At 44.0% G+C, this 19,152-nt stretch overlaps 1 protein-coding gene across 2 annotated transcripts in view; it reads right to left on the bottom strand.

The window, feature by feature from the left end:
- Nucleotides 1–16,956, bottom strand: part of NAA60 (N-alpha-acetyltransferase 60, NatF catalytic subunit) — a 107,302-nt gene extending 90,346 nt beyond the window's left edge. Inside the window, exons 1-2 of one of the 2 annotated variants that reach the window (XR_013601630.1) lie at nucleotides 16,517–16,952; nucleotides 7,187–7,302 (exon numbers count right to left, since the gene is read on the bottom strand). Coding sequence is in view for 1 of the 2 variants with exons in the window: in XM_078663088.1 (XP_078519214.1) it covers nucleotides 7,187–7,296 (110 nt within the window). In the remaining variant the exon portion in view is untranslated. Of the gene's footprint in view, nucleotides 1–7,186; nucleotides 7,303–16,516 lie in introns of both variants that reach the window. The other variant, XM_078663088.1, reaches the window with a different exon arrangement.
- Nucleotides 16,957–19,152: the final 2,196 nt, after the last annotated feature.

Below are 19,152 nucleotides of genomic sequence, written 5' to 3'. Positions count from 1 at the left end.
AGACAGTGTATAAGGGAAAGGTTGGAGAATATTGGGTCGAGTAGGTGGCCACCTCTATGAGTGGGACCAGAGTTACATAGCGTGATATTCATAGCCGCAAGATCGGCAATAAGGTTGTTGCCCGTAGCGTTTTCGGAGTCCTCTAGATGTAGATTAAGGTCTCCCAAAATAGAGATATTGCTGGAGTTCACGAGTATCGAGGCTATGATGTCCGAAAATTGGGTCGCCCATGCGTGTACAGGACCAGGAGGCCGGTAGACTAATAAGCCGGTGAGGGTGTAGGGTTAGTTTGAAGAGAACAGCCTCACAATTGCTCAAAGTAATTGGTTCAAGCCTACATTGAAAGGTGTTTTTGAATATTATAGCAATGCCCCCCCCCCAATTTTGTTAGGTCTATCAACACTGACAATGGCATAATTGGATGGCAGAGCTTCGGCGATGTCCGGACCCGAACTATCATGAAGCCATGTCTCAGTAAGAAACAAGGCGTCGGGTAGCTCGTCATTTAAGAGAGCGTAAATGTCCCTTTTATGCTTGGGTATGAACGGCAAATTAAGCTAAGGAACTTAAAATTGGATGAAGACTTCATGCTAGGTGCATACCGACGGCATAACTGGGGTGCATCTAGGAAGAATTTGCTGTTGGGACAAAAACTGGGGCTATGAAGGTCCACATGGAGAATGCTACAATCACGGTTCCCCTGAGGTCTCAGAGAATAAAGTTGGGATGAGGAGTAGATAAACTGTGTCGTGGGTTTTTGGTCAGGGGTCGTGGCCCCTGGGCCCGGCTTGCCGCGGACGGGCGCAGACGGGCTTGCCTTTGGCGGCCCGCTGCGCGGCCGGGTACAGATGGTCATTATATGCAGATGAGTGCGGGAGGGGCCAAGCAACTGGACCGGCAACCCGGAACTTCCCCCAAGATGGCGGCTTACCCTGGATGTTCCACGCGACAGCGCCTAATCGGCTGCGAGGGTTGAAGTGCAGTGATGAGGTAGGTAGGCTTGTGCAAAGTAACACAAATTCAAAAACAAGATTAAAAAATGTGGCAACTAACTTTCCTGGCTTCCGCCTCAGGAAAGAGCAAACGGTCTAATCAGCGCGCATGAGTCCTGGCGCGGCATATGTGCTGGTGAGGGCGGGAGGGGCCAAGCAACTGGACCGGCAACCCGGAACTTCCCCCAAGATGGCGGCTTACCCTGGATGTTCCCCGCGACAGCGCCTAATCGGCTGCGAGGGGTGAAGTGCAGTGATGAGGTAGGTAGGCTCGTGCAAAGTAACACAAATTTAAAAAGATAAAAAAATGAGGCACCTAACTTTCTCGGCCTCCGCCTCAGGAAAGAGCAAACTGTCTAATCAGCGTGCATGAGTCCTGGCGCGGCTTATGTGCTGGTGAAGGGCCAAGCAACTGGAACGGCAACCCGGAACTTCCCCCAAGATGGCGGCTTACCCTGGATGTTCCCCGCGACAGGGCCTAATCGGCTGCGAGGGGTGAAGTGCAGTGAGGAGGTAGGTAGGCTCGTGCAAAGTAACACAAATTAAAAAACAAGATTAAAAATGCGGCAACTAACTTTCCCGGCTTCTGCCTCAGGAAAGAGCAAACTGTCCTTGGCAGGAGTAGAAGCACATAAAGAGGCAGCAACACGGAGCACATGGGTGCGAGTATTTGTAGGATGGAGAAGCCTGAGAGCGATGGAAAACAAATAAACTCCCTCAAAGTGAAAAAAAGAGGTGCTTTACAAGAAAAAAAAGTGGTTTCTTAAAGAGAGTAGTGGAAGGATACAAGTCAGCCAAACTAAAGAAGGGAAGCTATGCTCCAGTGAAGGTACAAACATTAGAGGAAGGAAGGATATCTAATAATTAACAAGCAAACAATAGTAACAATAAGGTGAACAAATGGTCAGACTCCAAGCTCACTGTAGGTTTTTGGTAAGGTCCACAAGAGGCTCTTAACTACACAAAACTATAGGTTGTCTGGCATGCCAGAATTAAAATAAGACAGGATATCGAAGTTATACTAGTACAAAATATGTTACATTACACCAGATAATCTCCTTTTTGTTGCCGCATAATTCAGTCAAAACGGTCACAAATTTTTTATTGCCTTGACGCATAATTTTAGTGGCATTGAACATACTGTACATTATGAGGATATTGCATGTCACCAAGGAGGAATTCTGTGACCCAAGAGAAGAATGGGTCAAAGATAAGCTCTTTTTTAAGGTTACAGAATTAATAGATGGCTTGCAATATTTATTTCCTTGTACACAAGGGGACATTTTAATAATTTTGATACTTGGTAACAACCATTCTGCCTACACGTTTTGCTTACATTCTTGAACTCTTTCTCCTTGCTAAGAAAGTACCTTTCGCTATGGATCAATAGAATGAGGACAGACTTAGTTAGTACTATGAAAGTAACCATGACAATATACAGTTTAGATATTGTTGCAAAAACACTTTAACAGGGACAGCTGATTAAAAAAATGTCACAGTAAGTCTGAAGCCCAAAGATAGCAGTATCGAACAAAGCAATATTTTGAATTTTTCATTTCTGTGCCTTTTACCCTGGCAAGAGGTGTTGTAGCTTCACAAGTGGACACTAATGTGCTATTCACAAGAGCAAAATGTCATTTTTTAAGACATAGCTGGAATGATGATGGTTGCACTGTGACATGGAGATTAGTGAGGTTTGGGTTATAGCAGTCTTTGGATTACTATTTGGAAGTTAATCAGACATGTTTATGATACCCTTTCATGTCTTCGAACTTTCAAGAGAGAAGAGAGGTGTCAGTGTGCTACCAGCAAGGCTTTTCCATAGTGCCAGGAGAGTGCATATGACTAGGACAGTAAATCAGAAGGCATTTCCAATTTATGAATTAAATCTATTTATTACAAGTCTACCGAATGATGTGTTGCTCATTTAGAAAATAAACCTACAAATGAAGACACTACATTTTTCCTGACAACTGAGGGAATGGCCGACGAGGATAGCTTATGGGAGGAGCCACTGTCAAAAAAAGGTGCTGCAGACTCACACTCACTACCGCAGACCGTGACTTGTAACACAAATAATTTTCGTTATGGAATTAAACATGAACCCGTTTCCTTCTCTGCGCCACATATAAAAAGATTTTCGACAGCTTGCCTAGGGAGGCTTCAACTAGCAGTATAGATGCTGACTGGCAAATCTTTTACTTTATGCGTATTACCAGCTATGTTTTAGTAGCTCTAACAAGCACACAGCGCAATAACAAGACTGAAACAATGTTACAAAACCTTGAGGGTCAATGTCAGCAAACTACATGGTGCAGGGACAAAGAATGTACAACATCACATTATAACAAGCATTTACAATGCAACGGTCTCGCTTCTGCAAAAGTTAGAGCTATTGGCATTGTAAATTACAACATTTTTATTTATGTGTTGGTTTTGAAAACAGATAAATAAATGGCATTGTCATTTACAATGCCACTAGCTTAATCTCTTGCAAATGCGAGACCTATTGCATTTGCACCCACACACAGACCCACAGACAGAGCCACACACAGACACACAGAGCCACACACACAGAGCCACACACACACACACAGAGCCACACACACACACAGAGAGCCACACACAAAGAGCCACACACACATACGGGCAGAAACCTAAAAACACAAGTGGTGTGAATTCGTGGACTTTATTTTGATTTTTCTAAACAAGTGACGTCGTGTTGAATATGACACACACTCTTGAATTTTTTTTGGAATAGGACAGCAGTGATGCCGCTCCTACTGTTTTCTCCTGTGGTTGTCAGCGAGACGATGTGTGCGAGACGCGACACCACACACCTGGTTTACTACCCATAGATGACCTGGACCCCCACCTTGGAGCTCAGGTGCGCACGTGCCTAACAACCCACCCTCCCCACGCCACCCAGCCGCTGCATGAATATGTTTGTCCCGTCTCCTCAGTGAGAGCGGGTGCGGAGGAAATGCTTTTGTTTTCCGTTAGTTTTCACTAACCCTCGGCCTCCTCTCTGCCCGCCGGGGACCGCATGGAGCTTCATGGTCCTCCCGGGGTCGGTGTGGTGCACCGGCCGGGGCTTCGCGAGGCAGGAGCGGCGAGAGCCCTCAGCGCCCCGAGGCGGAGGGATGAAAGCAGCCCGGGTCCACGGCGGCACCTCCTGTAGGATTAATCCCTCCCGCTCTTCACGCCCCCCATTCTTTGTCGTTCAGGGGCTGGGAGGCCGGGCTGCCAATCCACGAACGCCGCTCGCCGGCTGCGGGGCCACCTTTCCACTGTAGTCTGGTGGTAGCAGATGGGAGAGGTGTAGTTTAGCTGGTATTGTCCTCATGGCTGCTGGCATGGTGAGGGACTCAGCCAGAGCAAGGGCAGCAGATGGGGTGGGCAGGGGGCTGCCTTCACTCCCAGGGGGCCAGACTGCAAAGTGAGCGCTACAACCCTGGCAGCGATGGGATCATTTATCTCCCTCTTCTTTCATGACAGATGTTCCGTTTCTGGGCATATGCCACCCTCCTGGTCACTGGCCGTGGGCAGCGCTCATTTCTCTTCATAGGAAGAGGTACTTCTGGGGCGGACATTCAGTATCCGTTTCCTTGATGGCGACGATAACGGGGTGTTGACTGATTTACATGCATCCCATTATTATCACTAGTATAAGCTGACAAAAGGAGCAATAAAGCGACCGCCCTTCAATCACGACGAAAGTCAGGGAAGTGTCAAGCCACCAGCCTACGGCCGTTGTTTTATTAATTTTAAGTGGATTACTAACATTTGTGTGCGCCCCAAAGTGCTTTAGGAATTTAGGTGCACTTTACGTTCTGGGATTGTCCTTGAACGGAGTCATGGCACTGATTTTGAGTTTGGTGGAAAATCCAAGTTTGCACAGAGAATGGATCTTAGAGTTTGGCGATCAACACTGTAGCTGACTCGTCCCAAAGTATGGCAGAGGGAAGGGGGGAGGCGAGAGTGGGACGGAGGAGGGCTGCGGGCAGAGGGAACGGGGGGGCAAGCGGAGCCGAGCAGCTCCAGAAAGAGCCGAAGTACGGCGGGGGGGGGAAGACTGGGGGCAACCAGGCCCCGTCCTACAATGACTCACCCGCTCCCACGACATGTAAACACCACCATGTTTCTCCGAGGTCATGCGGAAATGCCTCGGAGAAACGCAGCGCCATTTTGTGATTCGGGGGCGTGGTTTTCGTTCTCTCCTCTTCCCATTGGCTGGAATGTAAAATTCCAGCCAATGGGAAGAGGAGAGAAAGAACGGTATCAGGGCTTGAATGGAGCGACGCCCCTCTCCTCCAATGGCTGGCCTCCGTTTAGGAAGCCAGCCAATGGAGAAGAGGGGCGGGTTCAAGCCCCACTCTGTAAAACATAAGATCTCCCCAGCGAGACTGCGCAAGCGCAGCCTTTGATAGGCGGAGACCGAAAACATAAGGAGAGATCACATTGACAGAGCATCCGTACGGTGCCCCTCAACAGAACCAAGTGGGTATGTGCCATCCAAAAACAACAGCCGAAAACGATGGGTGTGTGTTACGCTTCAGCAGCATTGCTTGTACTATTGATTCAACACCGGAAGTAACTTATGGAGGCAATGAGAAGAAGCACATGTGCAAGTGCATTAGGGAGGGGGTGGGCGACGGAGAGCAGAGCAGAGGGACAGAAGTACGGAAGGGAGTCTGCTCGAAAAAAGTATGCATTCCTATGGAGTTCTTAACACAAATCAGGGGTGGGGTGCCACTAAGTAATGAAGGGGTCTCTTTGAGTAAGGGTCCTCTCAATAATAAGTTTACTTTGGTAACTAAGCTTGTTTTCATTGTTTAACCTGTCAACCCGCCTCCCTAAAGCTGTTGGAGCTCTGCACAGTCTTATCATTCAAAAATTAGCTCCCAAATCAGACTGTTCTCAACCTCGTTTTAGCTACAGGCAGGTTTTCTGGTATTATTTTAATGCCAGACACTCTTATTGGTTACAAGTCACCTTTCCTCTCGGTAAAAGGTGTGCTTTTCAAAATGTTAATTATTCATCTGAACATGATTTACTTGCAGATGCAATGGCCTGTACAAAGGATGCAGCCTGGTGAGCTGAAGTATGCCTCAGAAACACAGCAAAACTTCATTCCTTTCTGCTTTCTAGTTTGTAAGTTGTGTGTTACGTCAAAGAGTGCTTCCAGGCAACAACATCTGTAGTGGCGATAGCATTTTTTCAAATATTGAATTATTTATAAGGGAGTCTTATATAGTGCTAAACATACTGCCTTTTATCTACTTTAGACTTCTGTGTGATGATCAATGACGTTCTTAGAAAGGATCATATGCTAAGTGGTTCGAATCATGCCCTGGTTCCAGACCATCTTAGACCAAAACATGCTTTTATAGGCAAGGAGGCAATTACTTATGAGAGCTTCTCTATAGTTTGACAGTCAGACATGCTCTTGTATTAAAGTTTGTCCGAAGAGGATGGGAAAAATATGGAAGGAGAGGAGTCATAGAAGCCAATTTGTTGATGGCCAAATGTTTTGAGAAAAAGGGATGTTTTTCCAGAGCATGGATCCCTGCTCTTGGATGGTACTTGTGCTGTCTTTGTTTCTTTCTAATCTTATGCTGCCTTATAATGAGCAACTAACTTTTTGGTTTCCGCTGGGTTATGGCCTGTGGTTAGATTGCAGGCATTTGGGACCTTGGTCACAAACTGCCTTACACACGTTCCACAGTACAGTAAATTAAATCCTTTGTACAACCAGAAGCCAGTACAGAAATGTGTGTAAAGTGTTGTATGATAATTTATTTTGAGAGTTGAGCACATTCCAAATTCTGCAGTCTGCTGAGCTTAAGGATCTGTGTTTTGGGAACGCCAGAACGCAGCATGCCCGCAATCTAGGCAGAGGTTCAACAAACTTAGGAATACTGCACAAAGGTAGGAAGAGTATGATTAGACTGTTCTCTGATTAATTAATAATCACACACAACTCCCTCCTATTTTGAAGGCTTCATAAATATACAGAACAGCCATTTTAGTTTTATCAACCCGCCCCTTCTATCGGACATACAGAGATCCATCTTTCTGCAACTGCACTCCACAATAATGCACTATCAAAAGCACAACCACTACTTATGTCAGGAAACATACCCATAGTTTTAATACTACTTTAAAAAACAGATATTAGTCATGTTACTTACTCGATCGGGAACCAGTCAGCACAGAGCTGTTTTACAATGTCTATGTCATCGCGACAGAGAAGACGCAATGTTGTCTCGCTAAGCGCTGTGATTGGGACCTCCTCTGTCATTCACGCCTACAATAGAAAGAAAATTGTTTAGTAAAACTGCTAACCTAACAAGAGGCAGCATGTAAATCAACTGACCCATATAGCCGGTCCTCATTTCCTTTTTTTCTAAAGGTAGTCTAAAGTACCCTACTCGAATTCCTCTACTATCTTCTGTTAGGCCTTTCCCCTGGTTTTGGGGACGAACTTTATCATTATGCAGAATATCTTTGATAAAAAAAACTACTACAAAAACTACCCCAAACTAGATTTCTTAAAATAATCAATTGCACTACTGAAGCGAAACAGCAACAATGAATTTCACTGCAGAGAAACAGAATTTCATTAAAACTTGTCTAAAACTGTATTCCCTAATCTATCCTTCATATTAAAATAATTTGTAACATATTTGACAATGCCGTTTAAAAAGTATCCTTGTTTAACGGTTCTAAAAATAAACGCTTTTAGTGAGTTGAACTTTTAGAAACGTTGCTAGATGGTGGCTCTACAGGGAGAGCACGTATTCAAGGTTCAGGGCACCAGTATCAAAAACATTTTGATGCCATCTTTGAATTCAGGTGACCAACAAACAAAAGGAGGGTCTCCCTTTCAAAAGCTTTTAAGAAGAGAAAGGAGGGGACAACATGTGCCCAGCTAGACATTTATTTAACATCACAGGCCAGATAGCTCGAAAACAACAATGAGGTTTCCTTATCAAGACCTGAGGAACCTTACCAAGATTACATTGCCCTTTATGCGAGGAATCACCTTGTGCAAAAACATACAGTTACACAACACATAAATGCATATTTATGTATTTATTTAATGTGTAAATGAATTACAAATTGCACAGATACGTAAAAGGGTGGTAAAAATCACTAACAATCTCAGTGCATGGGATACTTAGTAGTCTGATAAAATGTGTAATAAAGTGCCCAGAGTTTCACAAAGTGCAAGCAAGAGCAATTTAAAAACAAATAAAACCATAAAAAAGTGCGATACTGAAAACGGCTGCAACCATGATCAAATGCACCTGAAGCCTGCACTCACAGTTAGTTTAATGGAAGTCTATTCTATTCTAAGAAGCACTTGAAAAGCTACCGGTCGGTATCCCAGCGCTAAAGGTGTGGCATAGAATCGTTACGAAGAATGAAAGTGACCCGATCTTAAAAAGCCACGTTTTTGATTGAGTGAAGAGAGTGGGTGGCTTTCCCACAATTTATCAGCATTGTATACAAAGAAGGGTCCTTTGTATTTTGCCCTCTTAATGACAGGTACTTTGGCAAGATGAGCATTGGAGGAACGCCTAGATCGCCCGGTAGTGTAGGAGGACATCAGTGCACATGAAATCAGAGGCCCTTTCTAAACGGGGGCCTATGAGCAATGCAGTGATTTAAATGTATTTCTCTCTGCAAGAGGGAGCCAATGGAGAAGGCAGAGAGATTGCTGGGCAGATTGGTGTCTGGGAATATTGGGCAGTATCCAGGCAGCAGTGTTCTGAACTACCTGCATTTTGTTTATTGTGGCTTTGGGTGCTCCCAAATAGAGAGAGTTGCCGTAGTCCAGGCAAGAGAGTATAAGCGCCTGGACTGCCATCTTCTTCGAAGTGGGGGTGGGGGGCAGGGGCGGAGGGATAGGGAGAATTTTATAAAGCATCATCCACATACCAAAACAGACCGCATCAAGCTTTACTACTTGGGAATCAAATTTAAGTGATTCATCCAACCACATTCCCAAACTCCTAATAACAGGTTTGGAGACGGGAAGGAAGTAAAGATTACATTCATACACTTGCCATAGCAAGACAAGGTCATCGGGATGTCAGATGTCAAACAGACGTTACAAACATCCTTACTGGTAGATACCCCACATGTTTCGAACATTGGCTCAGCAAGGTGAGTCGTACATTAAACAATTCTGGACAGGAGCAAAGTAAAAGAAGCATGGACTTTCTCTTATAGAAACTTAATCTGCAAGGACCAGTCCTGAAATCATAATCCCAGCTGGAGTGAAAAGTCATTGATTGGTAAGACTATCAGTCTTGCGGAGAGAACTTTAAGTCTGACCCCTACTGAGTGAAGCTTTCAAATAGGATTACAATTCCATTCCTTCATAGGATTTGCAATTGACGCAGCATAGCTGCAAGCTTGGACCGAATTGAGATCCGCCATCCTCAAGAGAAATCGGGCCTGTATCATCAGGTGGATTTTACACCTGAATACGGAATTAAGACAGTGGTTAAGGTGGCCACATCCACGTGTAAATCTATGATCATCTGTTTTAAATACTGTGACCAAGGATTGTCTGACTGACAGAAGATCTCTTGTAAGGCAGTTTTCAGAGAGCTCGGTTTGGCTTGCTGTAACGAATAATAATATTTAAGAAAGAAAGCCTTGCATTTAAGATCTTGGTCAGATAGACCAAATTTTAGGAGAAGTAATGAACAGTGGTATATTTAAGAAATGGAATTATCTTCTATAGGCAGTACATTGTAGTATATCTAAAATAGAAGCAAACTTCCCTAGATCAGCTAGATGACCATATGAAAGTGTAGGTATTATCTTGGCCGATGTGACTTGAGTGATGGCTTCCGTTCAAGGTGCAAAAAGATGACAGTTTAGTTTGGATAAGGCAAATATGAACCCTGCAGAAATCCTGGCTGGCCTTGCCAGTGTCTGAGAACCATACACCTAGATAGTCGTACATCGAAACTTCACTTTATTCGAATACCTTCAATCCGCTCATTTACACCACATTTATTTCGAATGATTCCATCAAAGGCCGCAGAGTAAAAAACACATGTAAATAAGTGCAGCCGAGAAGGTCGAAAGCTGCAGTCAACCAAGTAAGATTGGGCTGCTGTGTTTTACAGCATGAAAGAGTGTCTCCTAAATCCCGTTTGATAGAAGGGGATATCTTGGCCTTGAGTGCCAAAGACACTAACTCCTTAAGTAGAATTTAGAGATAAGCTTTGGCCTTCACGTCCAAGAACACGAACAGGGGGTCGGTGATTGGGGTCAGGTTGTCCCTTTTTTCTATATTTATGTGAGGAACCCCCTTGTGCAAAAACAGTCCATTACATAACACACAAATGCATCGAACTGTGAAACAGAACTGCAGTAAACCATGCATAACTAAAAGCACCCATTCAGGGAGAGTGCACAGTTATGGGGGACTAAAATGTTTTTATTGAGGGTGCTAACGAGCTTCTTTCCTAGCAATGCAGGTTAAAAAGTCTGTACCCAGGATTACGAAATCAAGGTCTTTAACCATTAAACTACTCATAGCATGGTGGGGATGGGCCACCCTCTTTGAGTAAGTGTGGTGTCACAATTCCGGTGTCCCTCACTCACCGGCCATAATCTGCAGAAATGGGAGACTATTCATTTCTGTTTCCATTTGGGTCTTCAGGACCAGAAGGCCAATGCGCAAAAATAGGTGTAGATAAGGGAAGAAAATTGTATGGTTGGCCTAGTGGACAACTAAGGACATGCAACCCTGGACGTTTTCCACACACACAATACAATGCTGATTAATTAAATATATTCCCTTTGGTTATCTCAAATATTATAAAACTATGACCAGAACTTTATTTACAAGTGGTCTGTATCCGGGGATGGGTAAGGTTGTATGAGAATCTTGTCACTTCAACCAAGCCCATTCAAGAAAGGAGGACATTGCCTACTACTAAATTGTGCTGCCTGCCCCTTAGAATCCAGAGTTCAATTTTCAACTGAACTGTACACAAAGGCAACAGATCCTCAAGGGACAGGGGAATGAGATGGTCCTTACCCATTAGATCAGGAAAAAAATTTACTGGCAGTCTGTGGACTCAATTGGAGGACACCTGTGGGTATTATAAGCCAGATGACAAAAAGGATAGGCTGACAAATGGAAACCTGTGGCATGAACGAAGTACAGAGGCAAGAGACTGATGAGAGGCACTATAAACTATGAAAACAAGACAAACTCCTGCATTCTGAAAAACCTTTAAAAAAAAAAACTCATCTGCATCGCCCTACTGAGTAAACTAGGCCAGCAGTATTGTTCTGTCCATCCTACCTGGAATAAAAACACAACTACGCCAGGACTGTAAAATGAGTTCCAGAAGTTCTTTACCCATGTCAGATTTTCAGGATAACAATTAAACTACGAAGAGGCGTTCCATCGAGATTCATTTTCATTGTGTGCGTTTTTATTTTATGTTAATATCCGAAAATCTGACATGGTTCCAGCCCTCCTGGATCTATCAATCAATCAATCATAACACTTGTATAGCGCACTACTCACCCGTAAGGGTCTCAAGGCGCTTGGGGGAGGGGGTCCGTTACTGCTCGAACAGCCAGGTCTTGAGTTGTCTCCTGAAGGCGAGATGGACCTGGGTCAGCCGAAGGTGGATGGGGAGGGAGTTCCATGTCTTGGCCGCCAGGTAGGAGAAGGATCTGCCTCCGGCGGTGGCTCTTCGGATGCGAGGCACGGTGGCGAGGGCGAGGCTAGTAGATCGTAGCTGGCTGGTGGGCGTGTAGAATGTCAGGCGGTCGTTGAGGTACTTGGGGCCCAGGTCGTGGAGAGACTTGTGTGCGTGGGTGAGGAGCCTGAACGTGATCCTCTTGTTGACGGGGAGCCAGTGCAGGTTCCTCAGGTGGCCGGTGATGTGGCTGCATCGGGGGATGTCCAGGATGAGTCGGCGGAGGCGTTCTGGATGCGTTTAGCCTTTTCTGTAGCTTGGCTGTTGTTCCGGCGTAGAGGGTGTTTCCGTAGTCCAGTCGGCTGGTGACGAGTGCCTGGGTGACCGTCTTCCTGGTTGCGGTCGGGATCCATCGGAAGATCTTGGGGAGCATGCGAAGGGTGTGAAAGCATGATGAGGAGACGGCGTTGACTTGTCTGGTCATCGAGAGGGAGGAGTCCAGGATGAAGCCCAGGTTGCGTGCATGGTCTGTTGGCTTGGGTACGCTGCCCAGGGCCACCAGGAGTCGTCCCAGGCGGAGGGCGATGGTCCAAGGATGAGGACTTCCGTCTTGTCCGAGTTCACTTTCAGGCGGCTGTTCTTCATCCACTCGGCGACGTCTTTCATCCCTTCGTGTAGGCTGGTTCTGGCGGTGTTGGGGTCTCTGGTGAGGGAGAGGATCAACTGGGTGTCGTCGGCGTAGGTGATGATGTTGAGGTTGTGTTGGCGTGCGATGGTTGCAAGAGGTCTCATGTAGACGTTGAAGAGGGTGGGGCTGAGGGATGATCCTTGCGGGACGCCGCAGATGACTTCGGTGGCCTCGGATCAAAACGGGGGGAGGCGGACTCTCTGTGTTCTTCCGGCGAGGAATGAGATGATCCACTCCAGTGCCTTCTCTTGGATGCCGATGTTGTTGAGGCGTTGAACTAGGGTGCGGTGGCAGACAGTGTTGAACGCTGCAGAGAGGTCCAGGAGGATGAGTGCCGCTGTTTCCCCGTTGTCGAGCAGGGCACGGATATCGTCGGTGGCTGCGATGAGGGCGGTCTCGGTGCTGTGGTTGGCTCTGAAACCGGACTGTGAGGGGTCGAGGGATCCGTTCGTCTCGAGGAAGGTGGCAAGCTGTCTGTTGACGATCTTCTCGATGACTTTGGCAGGAAAAGGGAGGAGCGAGATGGGGCGGAAATTCTTGTGGTCGGTGGGGTCCGCTGTTGGTTTCTTCAGTAGGGCGCTGAGCTCGGCATGCTTCCAGCTCTCCGGGAAGGTGGCGGTGTTGAAGGAGGTGTTGATGATGTTCCGGAGTTGGGGTGCGATGGTGGAGTCGGCCTTGTTGAAGACGTGGTGGGGGCAGGGGTCGGTTGGTGATCCGGAGTGGATGGTGTTCATCGTGCGGGCTGTGATCTACATCAGACTTCCTGAAGCCAAGGGGATGACACGAAAAGAGGGGATGTTAGACAGACAGGTCAGTGTCACAGAGAAGAGGGAACAGTGGCTAACTGGAGGATAAGGCACTACTGATCAACATTTCTTTTACAACTGATCAACATTGATACCACTTACAATATCATTGACTAAGTAACAGACTATAAGTCCAGCATGTAGAATGGGGGATGGAAGTAACATTGCTACCAACAGGCCAAGGATCTTGACATTTCATTTCTGTACCCACTTATAGCGATACCTACTGTTGTTATGGGCAAATGTAGGAATCCCTCTCCAGCATAGCTCTGTAAACAAAAGAACTACACCGCCACCAAAGGCAAGTGAAATGTACCCAGTTTTCTAATTCCTTCTGGTAATCTCAGTCTTTATGTACAAGTAAAGGAAGTTTAGTACTTTGTAAGTCCAAAGAGAAACAAATAAAGAGTTTGAGTTTGTATTAAGAAAGTAATGCACTTCACTAGGCTATAAAATGTTTTAAAGGACAGTAGCTACACAAACATGCCTTATTTACATAGAGCTTTTCTTTCTGCAACAGAGTGCAAAGAAATTGATCCTCTGTGATATATGAGCATATTGCTTTACTTCCACAGCTGGCTTGGAAGAATGAAAAACAAGACTGCCAATCAGGTGGACTAGTTTGAAAGACTCCTACTTTAACAAGGAACAGGATCCAGGGGAAAAATACATTATTTTACAATGGAGAAATAATTCAGACAGTCCACTAGAAGTAACAACTACTATAAAGGTCACATAGTTGAAATCATATTTATGCAAGAGCTTAAAACGAAATGAAATCACAACTGCTTACATAACATTGAGTTAATAAGTCAGAAGCTGCCCTGTGATCAGGAGGATATTGTCTCCTATCTCCAACAAAACATAATTAATGTACACACTACAAAGAAAGATTAGTTTAAATGCTATCGACAGGTAAATACTAAATAATAAACTAATGCAGACGAGTACCCATCAGAAACCTTCTTAAAGATCAGATTTTTCTAGAAAGAGTCAAAGCTGCACCTGCAGGTACACTTTTACAGACATGCAAAAGCAGGTCACTTTGTTTACAAATTCACTGATTACAGAACCTTTTAATGCAGATTCAATTGGTGGCATCTCTTCCCGCAAGCCCCAGGTTAATACGAGATATCTGTCATAAACATCGGGAAACCAACCGCAAATACAAGAGATCACCTCTCCCCTGAAAAAAGTGTAATACAAGTATCCAGGAAAAGTGACACAGATTGACTGTACCACTGCAAGTTGTGGCCAAGCTCTATTTTTAGCCGTAGATCAAAACATCTCCAAGATTTATACAAAATGTGGGGTCCTCAATGGGGAATAAACCCAACCTGCTCTATTCCAGACGTGAGGCAGAACAGGTTGGCTTTATTCCATCTCTCAATATGAATAAGAGAATCCTTTTGAATCCTTGAATATAAAAGCCAATATTTAGCTCCCATTTTATGGCTATAGTGTTGTGAAATGAATAGGCACCTTTTTAATGATACACACAGGTTACTTAACTGAAGGTCCAGATTGAGGACCCCACATTTTGTATAAATCTTGGAGGTTTTGATGTTCCTCTACCTACACAAAGTTAAATGCCGAACCTATTGGATTATGGCTGTTTTTAATTTATTTTGTCCTGAAGAAGACCCAATGTGATGTGTTGTACTCACACACTTTGCGTTGAGGATTAAAACGTCGATGATAAGCATAGGTGTTCCATCTCAATGTCTTACATACCTACACCTAAGGAATAAGGCTATGTTTGAACAATTTTTCCAGTAATGAATGGAAGTCCAACTGAGTAAATTTTCTGTGTATTGCATCATGTCCAGTGTCCTGTTTTTTGGATTATGTTTTATGCAATGTACCTTCTATATGGCACTTATATATGTAATTATATATTTTATATAATAGTCCTGTGCCTTGGATATACGATCTATGTGTTCCTTCACTATATATGAATGTATATATACTGTGTAGGATATTTTGTGTCAGCTTCATTATTCTGACGTAGACAGTGCGCCATTGAGTGGCATTTCTGAATATATCAGGATAAATGTTATTTTCCATTAGAAAGCGTGCATTTCTTGAATGAACCGATTGTTGCTGTATACTGTATTCAGAATATGGGCTTTATGATCCACCAATTTCCCGACCATGATTTCAATTGGCTCCTTTCACTGTTTTTTTGATATGCTTGATTTTGTTGGTTAATTTGTTTAGTAGTCCCTCCTTTTCTCCAGTTGTAACCTCCCATGAGGACTGCCCTGTTTACATGTGATCTTCCTCAGTATGTTTCATTTACAGTTTGTCATCATTACTTTCCTAATGACGTTCTCCTAGCTGCCGTTGCAGGCACAACATGCTCTCCAGCTTCCGCAACCGCCCTGGGGTATAATTGCAGCGTCACACAGCATAGGAGATAACATTTGTTGCAAGCGCTTCAGTTCATGGCTTGTTCTATTTCTGCAAAACAGCAGCCGTAGAGTCTCAGCTTTTAACATGGCGGTCACGCTTTTTCTTCAGCACCACAGCTCTTACCAGTTTGTTGTTTATTACTGGTTTGTAATTGTTGCAGCATGGCATGCCAAGCTTTATCTAGTAGTATGGAGGCCATGCCTTTCTTTTCTTCTGCAAGGCGCTGCTATATCGCTGCCATTTTTTTTAATAATTAGGAACATACTATCAGTGCAGCTCCCGTTTTACGAGCGCCGCTTTTTATCTTTTATTTGCAGCTTCGGTGCTGCACATTCCCAGAGGGGTCCCACCACAAAACAAAGGCCGCTAATTTTACGCTCCTCCAGGACCCACCGCGCCTTCATCTACAAGCAGCCCGCCGTGGGTGGGGCAGTACAACATTCCAGGAGGTACTATGATATGCTTCATCTTTTACTTGCAACTTCAGCGCTGCATCTATGTTGTTCCTGCTTACATTTCACATTCTTTACTTACTGTTGCATTCCTCATCAGCATTTGCTTTTTCCAAGATGCTGTAACTTTTATTACTTCAGGCAGCATATTACTCCTCTCCCCTCCCTCATAACCTAGTTCCCATTCTCTGATTCTCAAGCGCAGCGAGTTCATACAAATGACAATAGCGCTATGCAAATATAAGTACTTCACTGCAAATTTAAAAAAAAGTTTAAACGACTGTCATTTTAAACGCCAACTCCTCTAATGTTAACAAATGTGAGAACGTATGCATTGCAAATGCTTGTTTTAGGTCTTGTATCCTGTACGTAATTAATGTGACGAGGATGAGTGGACGTGTTTCCAGTCACTGTGGTCTTCTCGGGAGTAAAGCAGTAGAACTATTTAGCAGTAAAAAATAACAGTGGAACTCACTTCGACGTCTGATTTTCTGTGGATTAGTCGTGAGCGTGTGATGGGTTTCTGCAGTCGGGCGGTGGGACAGCGACTGGGGGACTGATCTTCGGTGAGATGCTCTGTTATGCTTTTTGCTTGAAGGAGGCTGATCCTAAGTGAAGTGTTTTCGCTCCAAAGCAGACTGCTTCTGGACAGACGGTAGATATACATCGGCACTGGGAGGCCTGCTCTTTACCTAATAATGGGCATTAGACCGAGACGGATGGACGTTACAGGTGCCGTTTTATGTCAGTCTTATCCCGTGCGTCGCTAACGGGCCCTGGGCGGGGTTGCCGTGTTGGTGCGGGGGTCTTCCGATCAGTCCATGCTACGGGAACCGGGCCCAGGGCTTACGCTTGTCCTCTGCGCTGTCAGTTCTTGCGTCACCGGCGCGCACCCGACACATATTATTTACTTCCGGTGTTACCTCACGAATACAAACAGAAGACAGACTCGCTGTCATCGAAGTAGAAGAAGGACGAGAAGCCGAAAAAGTATTCATAAGAATTGACATGGAAAACGGACGAGAACAGCATTTTGTTCTATTAGTCGGCGTAGCTTTTGTTGTTATAAGTCAATGTCACGTATCGTGGTGCTAAATTGCACGCCTGAATGAATATCATCAGCCTCAATAACCCTTTATTCACTCAAATCTAGTAAATGTAACGCTCTGACATGTCACTGCGTTTCGGCCATTCATGAGTGTTTGTATGATGTACGTAGTGTGACGCAGCGTAAAAAGTGCTGCAGCTCAATATGTATGTACAGGGTCGGGTTGGGACCAAAAATCGACCTGGGCTACGCAAAAAGTGTCCCACATTCATGGAGTGCAATCTTTCACAAAACATTTCTTGGTTAGTTTCAGGAGGCTAATTGTGTGAGAAATGTGTGGTTCCTGTTGTAAGACCGAGGCTCACCCCTAATGAGTACTACAGACTGGTTTGTGTTATATCTTGTTAATGATGTATATTCCTTTAAATGCTAATGTTACAATGCCTTGCTTACTGGATTCTAGAATGTGGAATCCAGGTGGCAGAAGGAGAATAACTTGGTTGCTGATGGAGTTGGTCCTTGATTGCCTATGGGGTTGAATGGATGATTAAACCTACTTTATACCTACAATCCGCGTACATCAAGTCATTTCAGTGGCCACGAGGATGGGATCGGTTTGAAGATTCTCTATACTGCATTTATGGAGAAATGAATGAATCTGTGAAGAATTACTGATGAAAAGTTCTTCAAACTTCTGAAAATTTTTCTCAACCCCTAAGGCTGATAGCTATATTCAAAGGTTCCTTGTAATTTGTAGTTATCTATAGATAAAATCTATTTCTGCACGATTTTTAAACTACTTAATTTTTAACCTGCATTCATGTATAAACAACAAAAGTTTTAACCTTCATATCGTTCGCAACCGCCTGAATGTATATTACATTTTGAACTTAGAACGTGGTTCTTCTCTGCATTTTAATCGTAAATTGGATTAAGCTGTTGCCTTTCGAAAAAGAAACTTACATGCTGGAGATCGTTAGTACTGGATAACATATTCGTTACAGTGTTTATTTACAAATCTTCACTCGCGTGCTTTGTTGACTTTCAAGTGCGCTGCACGCATAACTCAGCAATCTATCTCACGCGTCATTACTTTGTGCATCATCGCGCCTCAACGCTGAATCACGCTGATGAACGCTACGCATCTCCACGACATTACGTCCTCGACGCATGGCGGCCATCTTCAATTGCCATGACAACTATACACAAATAGTGTAAGTCGGCAAATAGCAGCACGGAAACATCGTTTTACTCGGATTTTAACAAAACGTTGTACTAAAACTATTTTCCGGAGCACAACAGTGAAACCTTTATAACAAGCATTATAACATCAGACATTACAGCAGGTGAACTTAAATACTAATGATAATAAAATCGTATGGAACATTTGAACAGATATAGTTTCATCATACTTCAGCATATATATATATATATATATATGTATATTTATGCATATATTAAGCACAAATGAAGCAAATTTGAACTACTATATCTTATTCAAGCTGACATCGGTGACTACATTAATTATTTTAGTTTTTTTTTATATACATGTTTCTGAATACATTTTCTTTCTTGAATGTATAGAAATTAAGTGAATTTGGTCATTATGGATGTTAACTCTTCTGTTACAGCTCCTCCCAAATTCCTACAAAATCCTGGTTCTCCTTCCATGAATTGGGAGGATTGGTCCGAATCATTTGAAACCTACTTAGAGGCTATTGGAGGAGATGTATTCTTACCTTCTAGAAAGTTAGCTTTACTAAAACACAACTTAGGAGTAGAAGGAAGGAAAGTGCTAAAAACCTTACCAGTAATAAATCGTGTGGTGTCTACTGTTGTTGACACTGTAGATGAAAGTAGTGAAACTAGTGAAACCAGTTCCAACGATGCATCCATAGATGTTTATTCTGAAGCTTTAAAAGCCTTAGAAGAAAATTATGGAAAAAAAACTAGCATAGTGGTGGAAAGACATAAGTTTTTCTCGAGGGCACAATTACAAGGAGAAAATGTCCAACAATATGTAGCTTGTTTGAGGTCTTTAGCTATAACCTGCAAATTTAAAG

This window comes from Lissotriton helveticus, chromosome 10, assembly GCF_964261635.1.
Source record: "Lissotriton helveticus chromosome 10, aLisHel1.1, whole genome shotgun sequence".
Classification (NCBI taxonomy): Eukaryota; Metazoa; Chordata; class Amphibia; order Caudata; family Salamandridae; genus Lissotriton; species Lissotriton helveticus.
This window is presented reverse-complemented; position numbering and strand designations above follow the sequence as displayed.